The 19279-nt window shown below is 43.5% G+C and overlaps 1 protein-coding gene across 8 annotated transcripts in view; it reads left to right on the forward strand.

The window, feature by feature from the left end:
- Window positions 1–19279, forward strand: part of lrp1bb (low density lipoprotein receptor-related protein 1Bb) — a 441142-nt gene that overhangs the window by 224437 nt on the left and 197426 nt on the right. For all 8 annotated transcript variants that reach the window (XR_003869151.1, XM_029711578.1, XM_029711581.1 and 5 more), the window contains 5 exons: window positions 305–527; window positions 10067–10256; window positions 10507–10650; window positions 11968–12204; window positions 13050–13230. Coding sequence is in view for 7 of the 8 variants with exons in the window: in XM_029711578.1 (XP_029567438.1) it covers window positions 305–527; window positions 10067–10256; window positions 10507–10650; window positions 11968–12204; window positions 13050–13230 (975 nt within the window). In the remaining variant the exon portion in view is untranslated. The remainder of the gene's footprint in view (window positions 1–304; window positions 528–10066; window positions 10257–10506; window positions 10651–11967; window positions 12205–13049; window positions 13231–19279) is intronic.

A 19279-nucleotide genomic window follows, 5' to 3' on the forward strand; every position in this document is an offset into this window, starting at 1 on the left:
GGATTTTGGGAAAACCAGGGAATTTATTGACAGTAAAAGGCAGAATACAGTATTCAGAAATCCTCAACAATGATTTACTCTCAAGGGCTATCTAATGTGCTTATTTTAAGCATATATTTACTGTTATTTCTCTTCCTGGAACCTGTGTTCAATTGGTTAGAGTGTGGCGCTAGCAACGCAAAGGTTACGGGTTCATGTCCTGCTATGCCAACTATGTATTCACTCACTGTACTGTAAGTCACTTTGAATATAAGCATCTGCTAAGTGGCATATTTATACAAATGTCTATATCATCTCCATACAGGATGCTGTTCTTCACTGACTATGGGAACGTAGCCAAGGTGGAGCGGTGCCACATGGACGGCACCAACCGAACCAGACTGGTGGATTACAAGACAGAGCAACCCACAGCCGTGGCACTGGACTTGGTCAAGAAGCTGGTGTACTGGGCAGACTCCTACCTGGATTACATTGAAGTAGTGGATTACAATGGGAAGAACAGGCATGCAATCATCCAGCGGAGTCAAGTGAGTGTCAAGCTTCATTCTGTAGTTGTTGAGCTGAGCTGGGCTCTGCTTCTGATGATTGTCTTCTTGAGTTTACAGCTTACATACCACATATATTAGTCTGTGGATGTTTATATGGATAATGTGAGGAAACAATCTGAAATGTGTTTGTCCTATTTGTGGCTCAGTGGTTAAGAGCTTGGCACTAGCCAAGGTTGTGGGTTCAAATCCTGAAAGCATCACATACTAACACAAAACAGATATCAAACCTTCCTTAATACAGACTGACAACTACAGTAACATCTTTCGAAAACTAGACTTGGTTGGGGGGGCATTTCAGGGCAACTGATTATTACTTTCTTCTAGCTTCTGTATGACCCTTATCTTGCCCATGTTGATATAAGGGCACAAGGCGAGACCCATATGCAGACACAGGAGGCAGATGGTTGAGGTCCGATATTTATTATAACACAAGGGGTAGGCAAAAGGCAGATTGGGTACAGGCGACCGTTCGTAAACCAGGTCAGAGTGCAAACAGTACAGGGCGTTAAACAGTCTCGAGGTCAGGACAGGCAGGGGTTCAGTAACCAGGTTTGAGTCAAAACAGAATAAGGCATTAGGCAGGCTCGAGGTCAGGGCAGGAAGAATGGTCAGGCAGGCGGATTCAGAGTCAGGACAGGCAAGGGTCAAAACCAGGAGGACTAGGAAAAACAGAGACTGGGAAAAATAGGAGCTAGGAGATAACCGCTGGTTGACTTGGCAAACAAGACGAACTGGCACAGAGAGACAGAAAATACAGGTATAAATACACCAGGGATGATGAGTGACACCTGGAGGGGGTGGAGACAAGCACAAGGGCAGGTGAAACAGATCAGGGCGTGACAGTTGCTGTAGAGTAGAGACAAGGTATGCATCCCAAATGGCACCATATTCCCTATATACAGTAGTGCACTACTTTTGACCAGAACCCTATAGGCTCTGGTCAAAAGTAATGCACTATATACGGATAGGGTGCCATTTGGGTTGCAGGACAAAAGGTTTGATATGGCTTGAATATGGATTTCACTGGGATACTGCATGGTGATTCATTAGTGTGGATGAGTTAGAGGATGTGAGGTGAGGTCGCTTACAAATGATCCTTAGTCCTTAGTCCTTCTTACAGTACTACACTTTAGAGAAGGATAGGTCTAATTAGGGAATATTATTATTCAAAGGGAGGCTCCTTGAAAGCGACCTACTGTAGTGTGAGGGAGACTCATATTGTAGGCTATAATGATGGAGGGAAAGAAAGAGGCCAAGGCATATGAAATACACCTTATTGTGTGTGCAGGTGTTCTTAGGATAATGATGCTTCTTTCTGTTCATAAATGTGTGGCCTCAGCAGACCTCTGCATATCATCTCCATGACAAATGAAAGACATATTTAACTTTTTCTACTGGCAGACGATGTAGTGTTGCGTCTAAATCCATTTTCTTTTTATTCCACTAACATTTCAGCTCATACACCACAGGGTTCAACCCAATACAAAAAAATACACATATGCAGGTTGAGTCATAAATAGGGTTGCAAAGGGAGGGTATATTACTGGAAACTTTCAAAGTTTACCAATAAACTACCAGAATTTTGAAGGATTTCTATGTAATCTATCACAAGACATCTAATGGCCCTTTTGTGTATTTAAGATTATCACAGATGTCTGTAATTATCTCTAGTCCTGCTTGTGCCTTCACATGTAAAACATTTGAAATAATTTTAAAAAACATTATCCTAAATATAAACCATAAACTTAGTGAATACCATTGGTATTACCAAAAACTTGTTGCTATTACCAAAAATTACACAGCCTTGAAATAGACTGGCTGATATTAATATTAGAAGCAAACTGTGTTCCTAAAAACATGATGGTTTCCTGGTTGTTTTTTTTCTTGTGCCACATGTTTTTCCACCCCAGGGTTGAGGTGAGGCCCAGTGGGTTTAGGCTCACTTCCTGAGAACACTACTCACCCAACCCTGTCCTGTGTGTGTGTGTGTGTGTGTGTGTGTGTGTGTGTGTGTGCGCGCGCACATGGAGGGTGTCGACATAGTAAATGTAGCGTGGAGGGCAAGCCGACAAGGTGAAAAATCTGTCTGTGCTCTGGAGAAAGGCATTTAACCTTAATTCCTTGAGGGTATTCATTGATGATAGCAGATGCAGGCTGTGACCCCACTCTCCATTTCCGATGGTGTCTCACGGGAGTTGCGATATGCAAAAAAACACATTTTCAATTCACTAATGCGTATTAAAACACACTTGTAGAGGACGAATATGACAAGCAAGATTGTCGCCTAGCTTCAGGTCCTTAGTAAACTATGCGGTAATGTATACTCATGTATTTTTATGTATAATTTCTTCATTGTTAGCCCAGAAAATCTCAAGTGTTATTACATACAGGTGGGAAGAACTATTGGATATAAAAGCGACGTCAAGTTAACAACATTACGACCAGGAATACGACTTTCCCGAAGCGGATCCTTTGTTCGGACCTCCACCCTGGACATGGGATCTAATCCCAGAGGCCGACCCAAAACAACGCGGTCGCCGCAGGAGAGGCAGACGTAGCGGCCTACTGGTCAGAATTAGAAGGCCACCATCCACCGCTTCCAAGCATATTACTCGCCAATGTCCAATCTCTAGACAACAAGGTGGACGAAATCAGGGCACGAGTTTCCTTCCAGAGAGACATCAGAGATTGTAACATTCTCTGTTTCACGGAAACATGGCTCACTCGAGATATGTTGTCAGTCGGTACAGCCACCCGGTTTCAGAAACAGAAACAAACATCTCTCTGGTAAGAAGAAGGGCAGGGGTATATGCCTTATGATTAACGACTCATGGTGTAATCATAACAGCACACAGGAACTCAAGTCCTTTTGTTCACTTGACTTAAAATTCCTTACAATCAAATGCCGACCGCATTGTCTCCCAAGAGAATTCTCTTCGATTATAGTCACAGCCGTGTATATCCCCCCCAAACAGATACCTTGATGGCCCTGAAAGAACTTCACTGGACTCTATGTAAACTGGAAACCATATATCCTGAGGCTGCATTTATTGTAGCTGGGGATTTTAATAAAGCTAATCTGAGAACAAAGCTTCCTAAATACTATCAGCATATCAAATGCGCGACATGAGCTGGTAGCATTCTGGACCATTGCTACTCTAACTTCCCCGATGCATACAAAGCCCTCCCCCACCCTCCCTTTGGCAAATCGGACCATGACTCCATTTTGTTGCTCCCATCCTATAGGCAGAAACTAAAACAGGAAACGCCCATGCTCAGGTCTATCCAACACTGGTCTTACCAATCTGATTCCACACTTCAAGATTTCTTCGATCACATGGACTGGGATATGTTCCGGGTAGCCTCAAACAATAACATTGACGTATACGCAGAGTCGGTGTGCGAATTTATTAGCAAGTGCATCGGCGATGTTGTACCCACTGAGACTATTAAAACCTTGCCTAACTAGAAACTGTGGATTGATGGCAGCATTCGTGCCTGGAAACATGACCAAAATACAAACAGTGTAGTTATTCCCGCCGCAAGGCAATCAAATAAGCAAAGCGTCAGTATAGAGACATAGTAGAGTCGCAATTCAACGGCTCAAACACGAGACGTATGTGGCAGGCTCTACAGTCAATCACGCATTACAAAAAGAAAACCAGCCTCGTCGCGGACATCGACGTCTTGCTCCCAAACAACTTTTTTGCTTGCTTTGAGAACAATACAGTGCCTGACACGGCCAGCTACCAAAGCCTGTGAGCTCTCCTTCTCTGTGGCCAACATGAGTAAAACATTTAAACGTGTTAAGCCTCGCAAGGCTGCCGACCCAGACGGCCTCCCTAGCCGCGTCCTCAGAGCATGCGCAGACCAGCTGGCTGGAGTGTTTACGGACATATTCAATTAGTCCCTATCCCAGTATGCTTTCCCCACATGCTTCAAGATGGCCACCATTGTTCCTGTTCCCAAGAAAGTTAAGGTAACTGAACTAAATGACTATCACCCCGTAGCATTCACTTCTGTCATCATGAAGTGCTTTGAGAGACTAGTCAAGGATCATATCACCTCCACCCTACCTGATACCCTAGACCCACTCCAATTTGCATACCGCCCGAATAGGTCCACAGACGACGCATTACAATTACATTTACATTTACGTCATTTAGCAGACGCTCTTATCCAGAGCGACTTACAAATTGGTGCATTCACCTTATGATATCCAGTGGGACAACCACTTTCAATAGTGCATCTATATCTTTTTTTTGGGGGGGGGGGGGTTAGAAGGATTATTTATCCTATCCCAGGTATTACTTAAAGAGGTGGGGTTTCAGGTGTCTCCGGAAGGTGGTGATTGACTCCGCTGTCCTGGCGTCGTGAGGGAGCTTATTCCACCATTGGGGTGCCAGAGCAGCGAACAGTTTTGACTGGGCTGAGCGGGAACTGTGCTTCCGCAGAGGTAGGGAGGCGAGCAGGCCAGAGGTGGATGAACGCAGTGCCCTTCTTTGGGTGTTGGGACTGATCAGAGCCTGAAGGTACGGAGGTGCCGTTCCCCTCACAGCTCCGTAGGCAAGCACCATGGTCTTGTAGCAGATGCGAGCTTCAACTGGAAGCCAGTGGAGTGTGCGGAGGAGCGGGGTGACGTGAGAGAACTTGGGAAGGTTGAACACCAGACGGGCTGCGGCGTTCTGGATGAGTTGTAGGAGTTTAATGGCACAGGCAGGGAGCCCCGCCAGCAGCGAGTTGCAGTAATCCAGACGGGAGATGACAAGTGCCTGGATTAGGACCTGCGCCGCTTCCTGTGTAAGGCAGGGTCATACTCTGCGAATGTTGTAGAGCATGAACCTACAGGATCGGGTCACCGCCTTGATGTTGGCGGAGAACGGCAGGGTGTTGTCCAGGGTCACGCCAAGGCTCTTAGCACTCTGGGAGGAGGACACAATGGAGTTGTCAACCGTGATGGTGAGATCATGGAACGGGCAGTCCTTCTCCGGGAGGAAGAGCAGCTCCGTCTTGCCGAGGTTCAGCTTGAGGTGGTGATCTGTCATCCACACTGATATGTCTGCCAGACATGCAGAGATGCGATTCGCCACCTGGTTATCAGAAGGGGGAAAGGAGAAGATGAATTGTGTGTCGTCTGCGTAGCAATGATAGGAGAGACCATGTGAGGATATGACAGAGCCAAGTGACTTGGTGTATAGCGAGAATAGGAGAGGGCCTAGAACTGAGCCCTGGGGGACACCAGTGGTGAAAGCACGTGGTGCGGAGATGGATTCTCGCCATGCCACCTGGTAGGAGCGACCTGTCAGGTAGGACGCAATCCAAGAGTGAGCCGCGCCGGAGATGCCCAACTCGGGGAGGGTGGAGAGGAGGATCTGATGGTTCACAGTATCAAAGGCAGCAGATAGGTCTAGAAGGATGAGAGCAGAGGAGAGAGAGTTAGCTTTAGCAGTGCGGAGAGCCTCCATGACACAGAGAAGAGCAGTCTCAGTTGAATGACCAGTCTTGAAACCTGACTGATTTGGATCAAGAAGGTAATTCTGAGAGAAATAGCAAGAGAGCTGGTCAAGGACGGCACGCTCAATAGTTTTGGAGAGAAAATAAAGAAAGGATACTGGTCTGTAGTTGTTGACATCAGAGGGATCGAGTGTAGGTTTTTTGAGAAGGGGTGCAACTCTCGCTCTCTTGAAGACGGAAGGGACGTAGCCAGCGGTCAAGGATGAGTTGATGAGCGAGGTGAGGTAGGGGAGAAGGTCTCCGGAAATGGTCTGGAGAAGAGAGGAGGGGATAGGGTCAAGCGGGCAGAATGTTGGTCGGCCGGTCATCACAAGTCGCAAGATTTCATCTGGAGAGAGAGGGGAGAAAGAGGCCAAAGCATAGGGTAGGGCAACGTGAGTAGGACCAGCGGTGTCGTTTGACATAACAAACGAGGATCGAATGTCGTCAACCTTCTTTTCAAAATGGTTGACAAAGTCATCCGCAGAGAGGGAGTAGGGGGGAGAGGGGGAGGAGGATTCAGGAGGGAGGAGAAGGTGGCAAAGAGCTTCCTAGGGTTAGAGGCAGATGCTTGGAATTTAGAGTGGTAGAAAGTGGCTTTAGCAGCAGAAACAGAGGAAGAAAATGTAGAGAGGAGGGAGTGAAAAGATTTCAGGTCCGCAGGGAGGCTAGTTTTCCTCCATTTCCGCTCGGCTGCCCGGAGCCCTGTTCTGTGAGCTCGCAATGAGTCGTCAAGCCACGGAGCAGGAGGGGAGGACTGAGCCGGCCGGGAGGATAGGGGACATAGAGAGTCAAAGGATGCAGAAAGGGAGGAGAGGAGGGTTGAGGAAGCAGAATCAGGAGATTGGTTGGAGAAGGATTGAGCAGAGGGAAGGGATGATAGGATGGAAGAGGAGAGAGTAGCAGGAGAGAGAGAGCGAAGGTTGCGATGGCGCAATACCATCTGAGTAGGGGCAGAGTGAGTCGTGTTGGAGGAGAGCGAGAGGGAAAAGGATACAAGGTAGTGGTCGGAGACTTGGAGGGGAGTTGCAGTGAGATTAGTAGAAGAACAGCAGCTAGTAAAGATGAGGTCAAACGTATTGCCTGCCTTGTGAGTAGGGGGGGACGGTGAGAGGGTGGGGTCAAAAGAGGAGAGGAGTGGAAAGAAGGAGGCAGAGAGAAATTAGTCAAAGGTAGACGTAGGGAGGTTAAAGTCACCCAGAACTGTGAGAGGTGAGCCATCCTCGGGAAAGGAACTTGTCAAGGTGTCAAGCTCATTGATGAACTCTCCAAGGGAACCTGGAGGGCGATAAATGATAAGGATGTTAAGCTTGAATGGGCTAGTGACTGACAGCATGGAATTCAAATGAGGAGATAGACAGATGGGTCAGGGGAGAAAGAGAGAATGTCCACTTGAGAGAGATGAGGATTCCAGTGCCACCACCCCGCTGACCAGATGCTCTCGGGGTATGCGAGAACACGTGATCAGACGAGGAGAGAGCAGTAGGAGTAGCAGTGTTTTCTGTGGTAATCCATGTTTCCGTCAGCGCCAAGAAGTCAAGGGACTGGAGGGTAGCATAGGCTGAGATGAACTCTGCCTTGTTGGTCGCAGACCGGCAGTTCCAGAGGCTGCCGGAGACCTGGAACTCCACGTGGGTCGTGCGCGCTGGGACCACCACGTTAGAGTGGCAGCGGCCACGCGGTGTGAGGTGTTTGTGTGGCCTGTGCAGAGAGGAGAGAACAGGGATAGACAGACACATAGTTTACAGGAGAGGCTACGCTAATGCAAAGGAGATTGGAATGAAAATTAACTAAACACCTGGGTAAGCGAGAGCGCAGGGCCTCCCTCACTAACCATTCACTGAAACACTCATATAACTTTTCCAACTTCCACTTCAGTATGCAGTGTGATGCAGTATGCATACTACCCTATCCCATCTGCAAAAGAGGAATACCTATGGAAGATTGCTGTTCATCAATTACAGCTCAGCATTCAAAATCATGTCCAATCAATTGAATTTACCACAGGTGGACTCCAATCAAGTTGTAGAAACATCTCAAGCATGATCAATGGAAACAGGATGTAGCTTAGCTCAATTTCGATTGTCATAGCAAAGGGTCTGAATACAGTTTTTTATTTTTAATGAATTTACAACATTTTCTAAAATACCGTTTTTTTCCCGCTTTGTCATCCCAAAAAGTATTTAATCCAATTTAGAATAAGGCTGTAATGTAAAAAATAATTGGGAAAAGTCAAGCGGTCTGAATACTTTCCGAAGGCACTCTATATGTGTGAAATAGGACACATACACTGAGTGTACAAAACATTAAGAACATTAACCTCTTTCCATGACATAGATTGACCAGGTGAATCCAGGTGAAAGCTATGATCCCTTCTTGATGTCACTTGTTAAATCCACTTCAACCAGTGAAGATGAAGGTGAGGAGACAGGTTAATTAGGGAGAGGAGTCCCACTAGCGGGACAACTTCCGGTGAAACTGGAGGGCACGCAATTCAAATAAATATTCATAAATATTATGGATTTTAAACATTTATGTACATATACATGTCTTATATCGTCTGAAAGCTTAAATTCTTGTTAATCTAACTGCACTGTCCAATTTACAGGAGCTATTACAGCGAAAACATGCCATGTGATTGTTTGAGGACGGCGCCCCACATCAAAATATTTTTCCACCGGCACAGGTTTCATACATTCACAAATAACGATTAAATATTCACTTACATTTTGAAAATCTGCCTCTGACTTGTCATCCAAAGGGTCCCAGCTATAACATGTAGTGTCGTTTTGTTAGATAAAGTCCTTCTTTATATCCCAAACAGACAGTTTAGTTGGCGCCATCGATTTCAGTAATCCACTTGTTCAACATGCAGAGAAAGGAATCCAAAAATCTACCCCTAAACTTTGTTTCAACAAGTCAAAATAAGTTTCTATTTACTCCTCAGATACCCTAAAATGTAATCAAACTATAATATTTCTTACAGAAAGAAGTATGTTAAATAGGAAACCAATTTTAGCAGGTGCGTACTGTCTTCATGGCACGCAAACACGAATTACCAAGACTGTGTCCTTCTGCTAAAACTGATATTTCTTATTCGTTTTTGAAGTCACAAGCCTGAAACCTTGAGCATAGATTACTGACACCCTGTGGAAGCCATAGAAATTGCATTCAGGGAGCTAACTTTCAATATGACCTTACTCTTGTATTTCTAAGAAGATGGTCTCTCAAAAATAAATCTGGTTGGTTTTTCTTTGGATTTTCTCCTACCATATCTGTTGTGTTATATTCTCCTACACTATTTTAAAATTTCTACAAGCTTCAAATTGTTTTCTTTCCAATGGTACCAATTAAATGCATATCCTGGCTTCAGGGCCTGAGTTACAGGCAGTTTACTTTGGGCACATCATTCTGGCGGAAATGGAGAAAAAAGGGGCCTAGCACTTGATTGTGTATATGTGCTATTCAGAGGGTGAATGGGCAAGACAACATTTCTAAGTGTCTTTAAATGGGGTATGGTAGTAGGTGCCAGAACTGCAATGCTGCTGGGTTTTTCAAGATCAACAGTTTCCCGTGTGTATCAATACTGATCCACCAGCAAAAGGACATCCATCCAACTTGACACAATTGTTGGAAGCGTTGTCGTCAACATGGGCCAGCATCCCTGTGGAACGCTTTCGACACCTTGTATAGTCCATGCCCCGACTAATTGAGGCTGTTCTGAGGGCAAAAGTGTAGAGTGCAACTCAATATTAGGAAGGTGTTCCTAATGTTTTGAACACTCAGTGTTTAAGCACCTATTATTATTATTATCATTATTATTATCATTATTATTATGTTCCCAGAGGGTTATGCCCACTTCATGACCCTGTGTAGGTTGGGGAATACACACACACACACACATTTTCTCCCATGTCTTAGATCCTGGAGCTCACAGAGTTGTTTTGTGTAATACAAGTTTTTATTTTGCGGGGTTTCATCTTTGTTTATGTTGCATGTCAATGTATTGTTCTTCTCTGTTGCAGGTGTCCTACATCCATGGATTAGCTGTCTTTGAGAACTACCTGTATGCCACTCATTCTGACCCCTCCATTGGGAATACCATGGACATCTTCAAGATCCATCGGTTTAACACCACAGAACCCAGGACACTAACCAGCCTGGGGAGTTCCAGAGGAGCAATACGTGTTTACCACAGACTCACTCAGCCAAAAGGTAAAGGACATGTTTGTCAGGGTACTAAATGTGCTTGCTTACTGGTGTCAAATGTGCAGTGCTTGTGAGGCACAAGCTCAGAGATTTCTGCATCAAATTTGCTGGTGTCAAATGCATCTGTAGCCTACATGTGACAAATGTTTTGTGAATCTAAGAGTTTTCTGCTTCACTTAATGTACGGTCAAATGATCATGTTGTAGTTATATTTGATGAGTCGCTAATGGACTTCCCTACTCCTCCCATCCTCTAGTTAGGAGTCACGCATGTGAGACGGACCTGTATGGAAAGCCAGGTGGATGCTCCCACATCTGTCTGCTGAGCGGTAGCTACAAGTCCAGGACCTGTCGATGTCGGACAGGCTTCAGTATGGGGAGCGACGGACAATACTGCAAAAGTCAGTGTCACATCTGTCCCTCATCCCATTATGTTATATACATAGTCTATATTCCTGAAAGCACTGTATAAAAACAAGGTATGAAGGATGAAATTTAGTTCCCTCAAACTAAAAAAGTGTGTCCTATCACTTTAACACCTATTTTGTATTGCCATCAGTATTTCTGTCCACATACAATATCTCAGATATATCAGGATATGTGTCATGCATACTGTATAGGCCTTTCTGTTGACACTAGTGAGGATCTCTTCTACATGGACCATGTATATCGCACTGCCTCAGATAGTCAGATAGACAGTGATGGAGACAAACGCTGGTTGAGACTTGCCCATTTTAAAATGATGTCCCACTATTGACCTGTCAGTAGTCGTGATTCATTATGGCCATAATGGAGTTTTAAGATCGTCTGCATTTGTTAGCTTGATGATCAATCCATGGACATTGTGTAGTTGACAATAAAAGCAGAAGATCAAATTGATCACACAATCAGAGGTCCACCGTATTTCGATCGGGCGTAGCGGGGCGCCTTGCCGCGTTCTCCCTCTGTGACACATTTGATTTATACCTCTTTGCTAGATATTCTGATGACACCGGCTCTCTCTTCCCTTAGCCTAATGAGATTCAGTGCTAAATGGTTGTGCTTCTTCATGCCGCATCGCAGCCAGTCATGGTGGGGTTTATGATCTGGGTCTCATACAATGCTTAATTGTCTCTTGGGGTAGCCCGACTCTCCCTCACAGGATGATAAATTGAAGTGATGCATGTGTGGTCTGTCTCACACACGGCAGTATGGTCTCCTGGGTAGAGGCAGAGTGAGGAGAGGTCTGGTTCTTTCTTTGTAGCCCTGGAGGATCCCTAGGGTCCCACCCAGAACCCCCAGAGTGACTGGTGCTGGGTGGAGCTACCTCAGTTTTGCCTTTCAAATGAGATAATGTTCATGTCTGTGCATTAGAAGTTAACAGTCGCTTTTTAGTCTCTCACCTGACTTTCATATAGTTACTTCAGGCCAAGCTAGCTAGCGCAGGAACCCTGAGTATGGCTCACAAGACCACTGCTTTCTCAGTGTTCTTTAGCCATTTTCTCTTTTCTCACTGCAATGCCAGTTTGCAACATAAATATGATAGAAGGTGACACAGTCATTAGCACTGATTACTTCTCCCATCAAGGAGAATAGATGAGCCTGGCTGTCTCAGATTAGGACAACGTGGAATGTTAGAGGCTTTAATTCTGGGATCAGCAGTATTGAAGAATTACACCAATTAACTGACAATAAGTAGAGTAAAGAGTAAAGAACCCTTCTCTGTTTTTGTATTCTAGAACCCAAAAACGACCTCTTCCTGTTCTATGGTAAAGGTCGGCCAGGGGTCATCCGAGGCCTGGACATGAATGTGAAGTCCAGTGATGAGCACATGGTCCCAATCGAGGACCTGGTCAACCCCAGAGCCATCGACTACCACACAGAGTCAGGACAAATCTACTTCGCTGACACCACCAGTTTCCTCATAGGCCGGCAGAAAATAGATGGGAACAGCCGGGAAACGGTACTCAAAGATGGTGGGTTTATTTTTTATTATACTTTATATCAGGGATGGGCCACCCTTTTGTAGGCCCAAGGATCAATTAGGAATAATATAATACACAAGGTGCAATTTCGAAATGTAGTTGTGCATCAGCAGTTTTTTTCTTGTTATGTGGATGTCGATTATGGCAGCCCCCCACACCTCTCTGATTCAGAGGGGTTGGGTAAAATGCGGAAGACACATTTCAGTTGAATGCATTCAGTTGTTCAACTGACTAGGTATCCCCCTTTCCTTTCCTTCCGTCAGTGACAGTCACTCAATTAGCCCATGTCAGCTAACATTTTTTATAGATGGGTAAGTTAGTTTAGCCAGCTATCTAAACATTTCTCTCCACCCTATGGCAAAATGTGTAGAATCACAGGAAAGGAACTCTAAAACTCTCCACTGTCAATAGGGGGGGGGGGTTGTTTGCAAGGTGCCCCCCACCCTCCCAACAAAATTGTACATAGGGCCCCCAAAAGGCTAGGGCCTGAATCTGACTGCATGTGTGGGTATGGATGTGGTTACGCAGACCTGCGAACCACTGCGGCCCATCATGAGTTCTGATTTTTTGTGGACCCCAACCTGATCAAAGTTTCCCATCCCTGCTTTATATGAAACATCTTTACTCCTGTCTCCTTGACTAAAGGAACACTTTGATGGATTTTTCTTAGCTATACATCTCTGTGAATGATATTAGTCATCAAAATGATAACAACGTTGCGCTGTCTCTATGCATCAGTTAATAGACTTTCTAAAGGATCCGTTTACAGTTGAGAAAAAAAAGAACGTCATGTCAGGGGCAGATAACAATAACATTGGTGTTCCATCACCTTGCAGACCTGGACAATGTTGAGGGGATCTCTGTGGACTGGATTGGTAATAACCTCTACTGGACCAATGATGGCTACAGGAAGACTATCAGTGTGGCCAGACTGGAGAGGGCCTCTCAAACCAGGAAGACTCTTCTGGAGGGGGACATGTCTCACCCCCGAGCCATTGTAGTGGATCCCCTCAACAGGTGAGCTCACTGAAGACGGGGCCAAATCATACAATACCTGTATAATAAAACAACAGTTTCACAAATGCCCTGATGTCAAAGAACAATATGGTTGAAAGTATGAGTTGTGTTTTCACATATCTATTCAGGGATTGTTTGCAGAAAAGAGAATATGCACAGCTCACTAAGCCTATGTGATGCTGGTTTTAAACAAAGAAACAAACACATTAGAAAAGGGTCAGGGATAATAGTGTCTATGGGTGTTAAAGTAGAAAAGCACATAAAGCACAGGGTCTATCTGGACCCATTCTGGGAGGGTCCATGCTATCCGGAATCCTTGGGACGTCCCAACTTTGGCGTTACCCCATTGAAGTTTACATTTAAAATGGTTTTAGTTAGGTGGCCTTGACATACTATTTCCTTCTCAGAAATAGCTAGCTACTGCACATTAGATGTCTTCACGGGTCCAAAAAGTTGGACCGTTCTGAAATGGATACGTGGCTTTCCCACCTGACCCAATATGCATACATTATTTTATTTTTAAAACAGAGACCTGTTCAGAATGTACCCGAGGACAATCTGACTGGCTCTGAAAAAAAGACCCAAACAGAACCGTGCTGGTTCCGACCTGAGAGACCCGTTCAGATCCGAGAGTAGAAAGAAACTCCGACCAGGCGCTGCCAACTCCCTCAATAATCAAGTGATATTGGCCAAATGATCCACAGTTACATGTCTTTAAAAACTGCCTATAACAAATAACCCAAAAAATATTTGTTGCGTTTCGATGTGTAGCATATTCAAAACTTTATAGCCTATTGTTTCATTTGTTTTTACTTCCCTAAAACAATAATTGTCCACCTCACTGGTTCAACTGTTGGAGATTTGAACACTAAATGCCTCAGTGCATTGCATGCATACTGTAGGCCTATAGGCCTAGGTGGACCACTGTATGATATTAATATTTAAAATGTAAATATAAAGGAAGAAAAGCTTAGGCCAAGCCCTAGAGCGACCGAGAGAAAGATAGAGCGCCATGTTCCCGACACCGACATGTATTTCTTTGTAGGCTACTTGTCAGATAGGCTGCTACTGCTATACAGATATAGGCATATAGAAGGAGACTAATTTGTTAATTTTCTATCAGAATATTTTTTAAATAAAGATAATCAGTTTATTATTAGATTAAAGGAGTAACTCGTAGGCCTCAAACATTCTTCCTTACCTCAAGTTCAACTGTCGGGAGTAATTTGGAACTCTGGTGCTCACTGCCTTTATAGGCATGCATAGCTAAGCCAAATAATAGCCATAGCACAGCAAACTTTCACAAACGTTTGTGAACTTTATTAGGGTAATATCAAAAGTAGGCATAAGTCAAGTCATTGTTTATAGGGAAAATACGAACAGGTTATTATCTTACGGCATTAAATTAAGTTTTGCACCTCACCCTTTTTGGTTTTTCCTTTTCATGGTTATATTGCGGCAAACACAAGATTTACTTATTTTGAAAAGAAAAGGGCTTAACAGAACCCAACAAATGACAGCAATAGACTAATGCTATTTATTTTACAACTGGCCTATTTTTACCCCATCTCTAACTAAATATAGCACAACATTTAAAAGATAGTTCAAACTTCATTTAGCCAACTTAAATGTAGGCTATCAACAAAATGAAAAATATTTTTTGCATATACACTACTGTTCAAATGTTAGGATGTCACTTAGAAATGTCCTTGTTTTTGAAAGAAAAACACATTTTTTGTCCATTAAAATAACATCAAATTGATCAGACATACAGTGTAGATTGTTAATGTTGTAAATGACTATTGTAGCTGGAAACGGCAGATTTTTTAGGGAATATCTACATAGGCATACAGAGGCCCATTATCAGCAACCATCACTCCTGTGTTCCAATGGCACGTTGTGTTAGCTAATCCAAGTTTATCATTTTAAAAGGCTAATTGATCATTAGAAAACCATTTTGCAATTATGTTAGCACAGCTGAAAACTGTTGTTCTGATTAAAGAAGCAATAAAACTGGCCTTATTTTAGATTAGTTGAGTATCTGGAGCATCAGCATTTGTGGGTTTGATTACTGTCTCAAAAAGTCCTCAACTGGCAGCTTTGTTAAATAGTACCCGCAAAACACCAGTCTCAACGTCAACAGGGTAGAGGTGACTCTGGGATGCTGGTCTTCTAGGCAATTTCTAGGGCCAATGTCTCATTGCTAGCTGGGCTAGGCCAAGGCTCCTTTCACTCGTTATCTCTCACCTCAGCAACAGGTGCACGTGACGTGAGCAGACGGAACCAGTTTCAACTGGACATAAGCTACGGGTTTTATTGTGTCGCAATTGGCTGACACAGATAACAAGCTCATGCAGTTCTCATCGACCACACATTACATTATTGCAATAACATGATTCCTCCTACATCAGTGGGTTTAATTTATTTTGTTATCATAACGGAGGAATAATCACTTTAACCACTGACCTTCTCAATGACGGGTTGGCACATTTTTATTAAATTGTGGTTTGGGGTTGTCAGTGACCATTGGCCCATCCATCAGCAGAACCAGATATTGTCTCCTCAGGTGAAATGGGTGGTTTTTCAGACCCTCCTCTGTTCTTCCGAGCTATATTTCCCTCTTTGCATGTCAACTCCAGTCTGTGTTAACATGATAGGGATTAACTTTGCCGACTTACTGTCTCAATCACTTACTGTATTTTTCTTTATTTTTCTTTCCCTATCACAGTCTCTCTTGCGCACGTGCGCACACTCTTGAACATGCACACAAGCACAAACACACACACACTTTTGCTTTGGATATTGCTTTACAGAGCTTTAGCCAAGAAGTGAAGGATGTGGTGTGTGTGTTGAATTATTCATTGGGTCATGGAGATGACTTGCAGTGACAGAGAGAGCTTGATTCGCCCTCTATCACATTCTGTTTTATGTACCGCACATGTAGCAGGCAACTCCATCATTGATGAGACAGAAAAGGCTGTGCAGCCCAGCAGTAACACTCAGAGGATACAAATCCCTTAAGCATGGTTACTAGAGACCACTAGATCATGTCAAATCATTGACCTAACCGCTTTTCAAATATCACAAGTCCATTGGGAATAGCTGAGTAAACCCCTGAAAAGATAATGATGCAAAGCAGGACCTGATTTCTGATATGGGGATGGAAGATGGACTCAAAGATTAAGTGGTGTATGGTGAATTGTGAATGTTTGGATCAGTGTTTATGTGGTGTGTCTTCAATTTTGTATGTGCAGTGCTTTCGGAAAGTATTCCCAACTCTTGACTTTTTCCAAATGTTGTTGTGTTACAGCCTGAATTTGCGATGTTGTGTCGTCACTGGCCTACGCTCAATACCCCATAATGTCAAAGGGGAATAATGTTTTCAGAATTTTTTACAAATTAATAAACAAATGAAAAACTGAAATGTCTTTTATAGGTATTCAACCACATTGCATGGATTCACTCTGTGTGCAATAATAGTGTCTAACATGATCTTTTAATATCTACCTCATCTCTGTACCCCACACATACAATTATATGTATGGTACTGGTACCTCAGTTGAGCAGTGAATTCCAGCATATTCAACCACAAAGACCAGGGAGGTTTATATACATTGAAAATCCCTTTTTGAACATGGTTAAGTTATTCATTACACTTTGGATGGTGTATCAACACACCCAGTCACTACAAAGATACAGGTGTCCTTCCTAACTCTATTTCACCATGAAGCCAATGGTGAATTTAAAACAGTTACAGAGTTTAATGACTGTGATAGGAGAAAACACTGAGGATGGATCAACAACATTGTAGTTACGCCACAATACTAACCTAAATGACAGAGTGAAAAGAATGAAGCCTGTACTGAATAAAAATGTTCCGAAACAAACAGCCTGTTTGAACAAAAGGCACTAAAGTAAAACTGCAAAAAACTTGGCAGCGAAATGTACCTTATGTCCTGAATACAAAGTGTTATGTTTGTGGCAAATCCAACACAACACATCACTGAGTACCACTCTTGATATTTTCAAGCATAGTTGTGGTTGCATCATGTTAAGGGTATGCTTGTCATCAGCAAGGACTACGGAGATTTTGGGGATAAAAAGAAACGGAATAGAGCTAAGCACAGGAAAACCTGGTTAAGTCTGCTTTCCAACAGACACTGGAAGACAAATTAATCTTTCAGCTGACAGTAACCTAAAACACTAGGCCAAATATACACTGGAGTTGCTTACCAAGATGACATTGAATGTTCCTGAGTGGCCTAGTAACAGTTTTGACTTAAATCATCTTGAACATCTATGGCAAGACTTTAAAATGGCTGTCTTGCAATGATCAACAACCAACTTGACAGAGCTTGAAGAATTTAAAAAATAATAGTGTGTGAATATTATACAATCCAGCTGAGCAAAGTTCTTAGAGACTTACCCAGAAAGACTCACAGCTATAATCGCTGCCAAATGTGATTCTAACAGTTGGAACAGTTGGATTCTATCCGTTTGTCACCAAAGCCCCATATACTACCCACCACTGCGACCTGGATGCTCTCGTTGGCTGGCCCTCGCTTCATATTCGTTGCCAAACCCACTGGCTCCAGGTCATCTATAAGTCTTTGCTAGGTAAAGCCCCGCCTTATCTCAGCTCACTGGTCACCATAGCAGCACCCACCTGTAGCACGCGCTCCAGCAGGTATATCTCACTGGTCACCCCTAAAGCCAATTGGCCGCCTTTCCTTCCAGTTCTCTGCTGCCAGTGACTGGAACGAACCGCAAAAATGACTGAAGCTGGAGTCTCATATCTCCCTCACTAACATTAAGCACCAGCTGTCAGAGCAGCTCACAGATCACTGCACCTGTACATAGCCCATCTGTAAACATCTCATCCCCCATACTGTTATTTATTTTATTTATTTTGCTCCTTTGCACCCCAGTATCTCAACTTGCACAATCATCTTCTGCACATCTGTCACTCCAGTGTTTAATTGCTATATTGTAATTATTTCGCCACTATGGCCTATTTATTGCCAAACCTCCCTTATCCTACCTCATTTGCACACATTGTATATAGACTTTTCTACTGTATTATTGACTGTATGTTTTGTTTATTCCATGTGTAACTCTGTGTTGTTGTTTGTGTCTCACTGCTTTGCTTTATCTTGGCCAGGTCGCAGTTGTAAATGAGAACTTGTTCTCAACTAGTCTACCTGGTTAAATAAAGGTGAAATAAATACAGTTGAAGTCGGAAGTTTACATACACCTCAGCCAAATATATTTAAACTCCGTTTTTCACAATTCCTGACATTTAATCATAGTAAAAATTCCTTGTCTTTGGTCAGTTAGGATCAGCACTTTATTTTAATAATGTGAAATGTCAGAATAATAGTAGAGAGAATGATTTATTTCAGCTTTTATTTCATCACATTCCCAGTGGGTCAGACAATTACATACACTTAGTTAGTATTTGGTAGCATTGCCTTTAAATTGTTTAACTTGGGTAAAACGTTTCGGGTAGCCTTCCACAAGCTTCCCACAATAAGTTGGGTGAATTTTGGCCCATTCCTGCTGACAGAATTGGTGTAACTGAGTCAGGTTTGTAGGCCTCCTTGCTCGTACATGCTTTTTCAGTTCTGCACACAAATTTTCTGTGGGATTGAGGTCAGAGCTTTGTGATGGCCACTCCAATACCTTGACTTTGTTGTCCTTAAGCCATTTTGTCACAACTTTGGAAGTATGCTTGGGGTCATTGTCCATTTGGAAGAACCATTTGCGACCAAGCTTTAACTTCCTGATTGATGTCTTGAGATGTTGCTTCAATATATCCACATTATTTTCCCTCCTCATGAATGCATCTATTTTGTGAAGTGCACCCGTCCCTTTTGAAGCAAAGCACCCCCACAACATGATGCTGCCACCCCGTGCTTACATTTACATTTACATTTAAGTCATTTAGCAGACGCTCTTATCCAGAGCGACTTACAAAGTTGTGCATTCACCTTATGATATGCTTCACGGTTGGGATGGTGTTCTTCGGCTTGCAAGCCTCCCCCTTTTT

Source organism: Salmo trutta, chromosome 24, assembly GCF_901001165.1.
Source record: "Salmo trutta chromosome 24, fSalTru1.1, whole genome shotgun sequence".
Lineage (NCBI taxonomy): Eukaryota > Metazoa > Chordata > Actinopteri > Salmoniformes > Salmonidae > Salmo > Salmo trutta.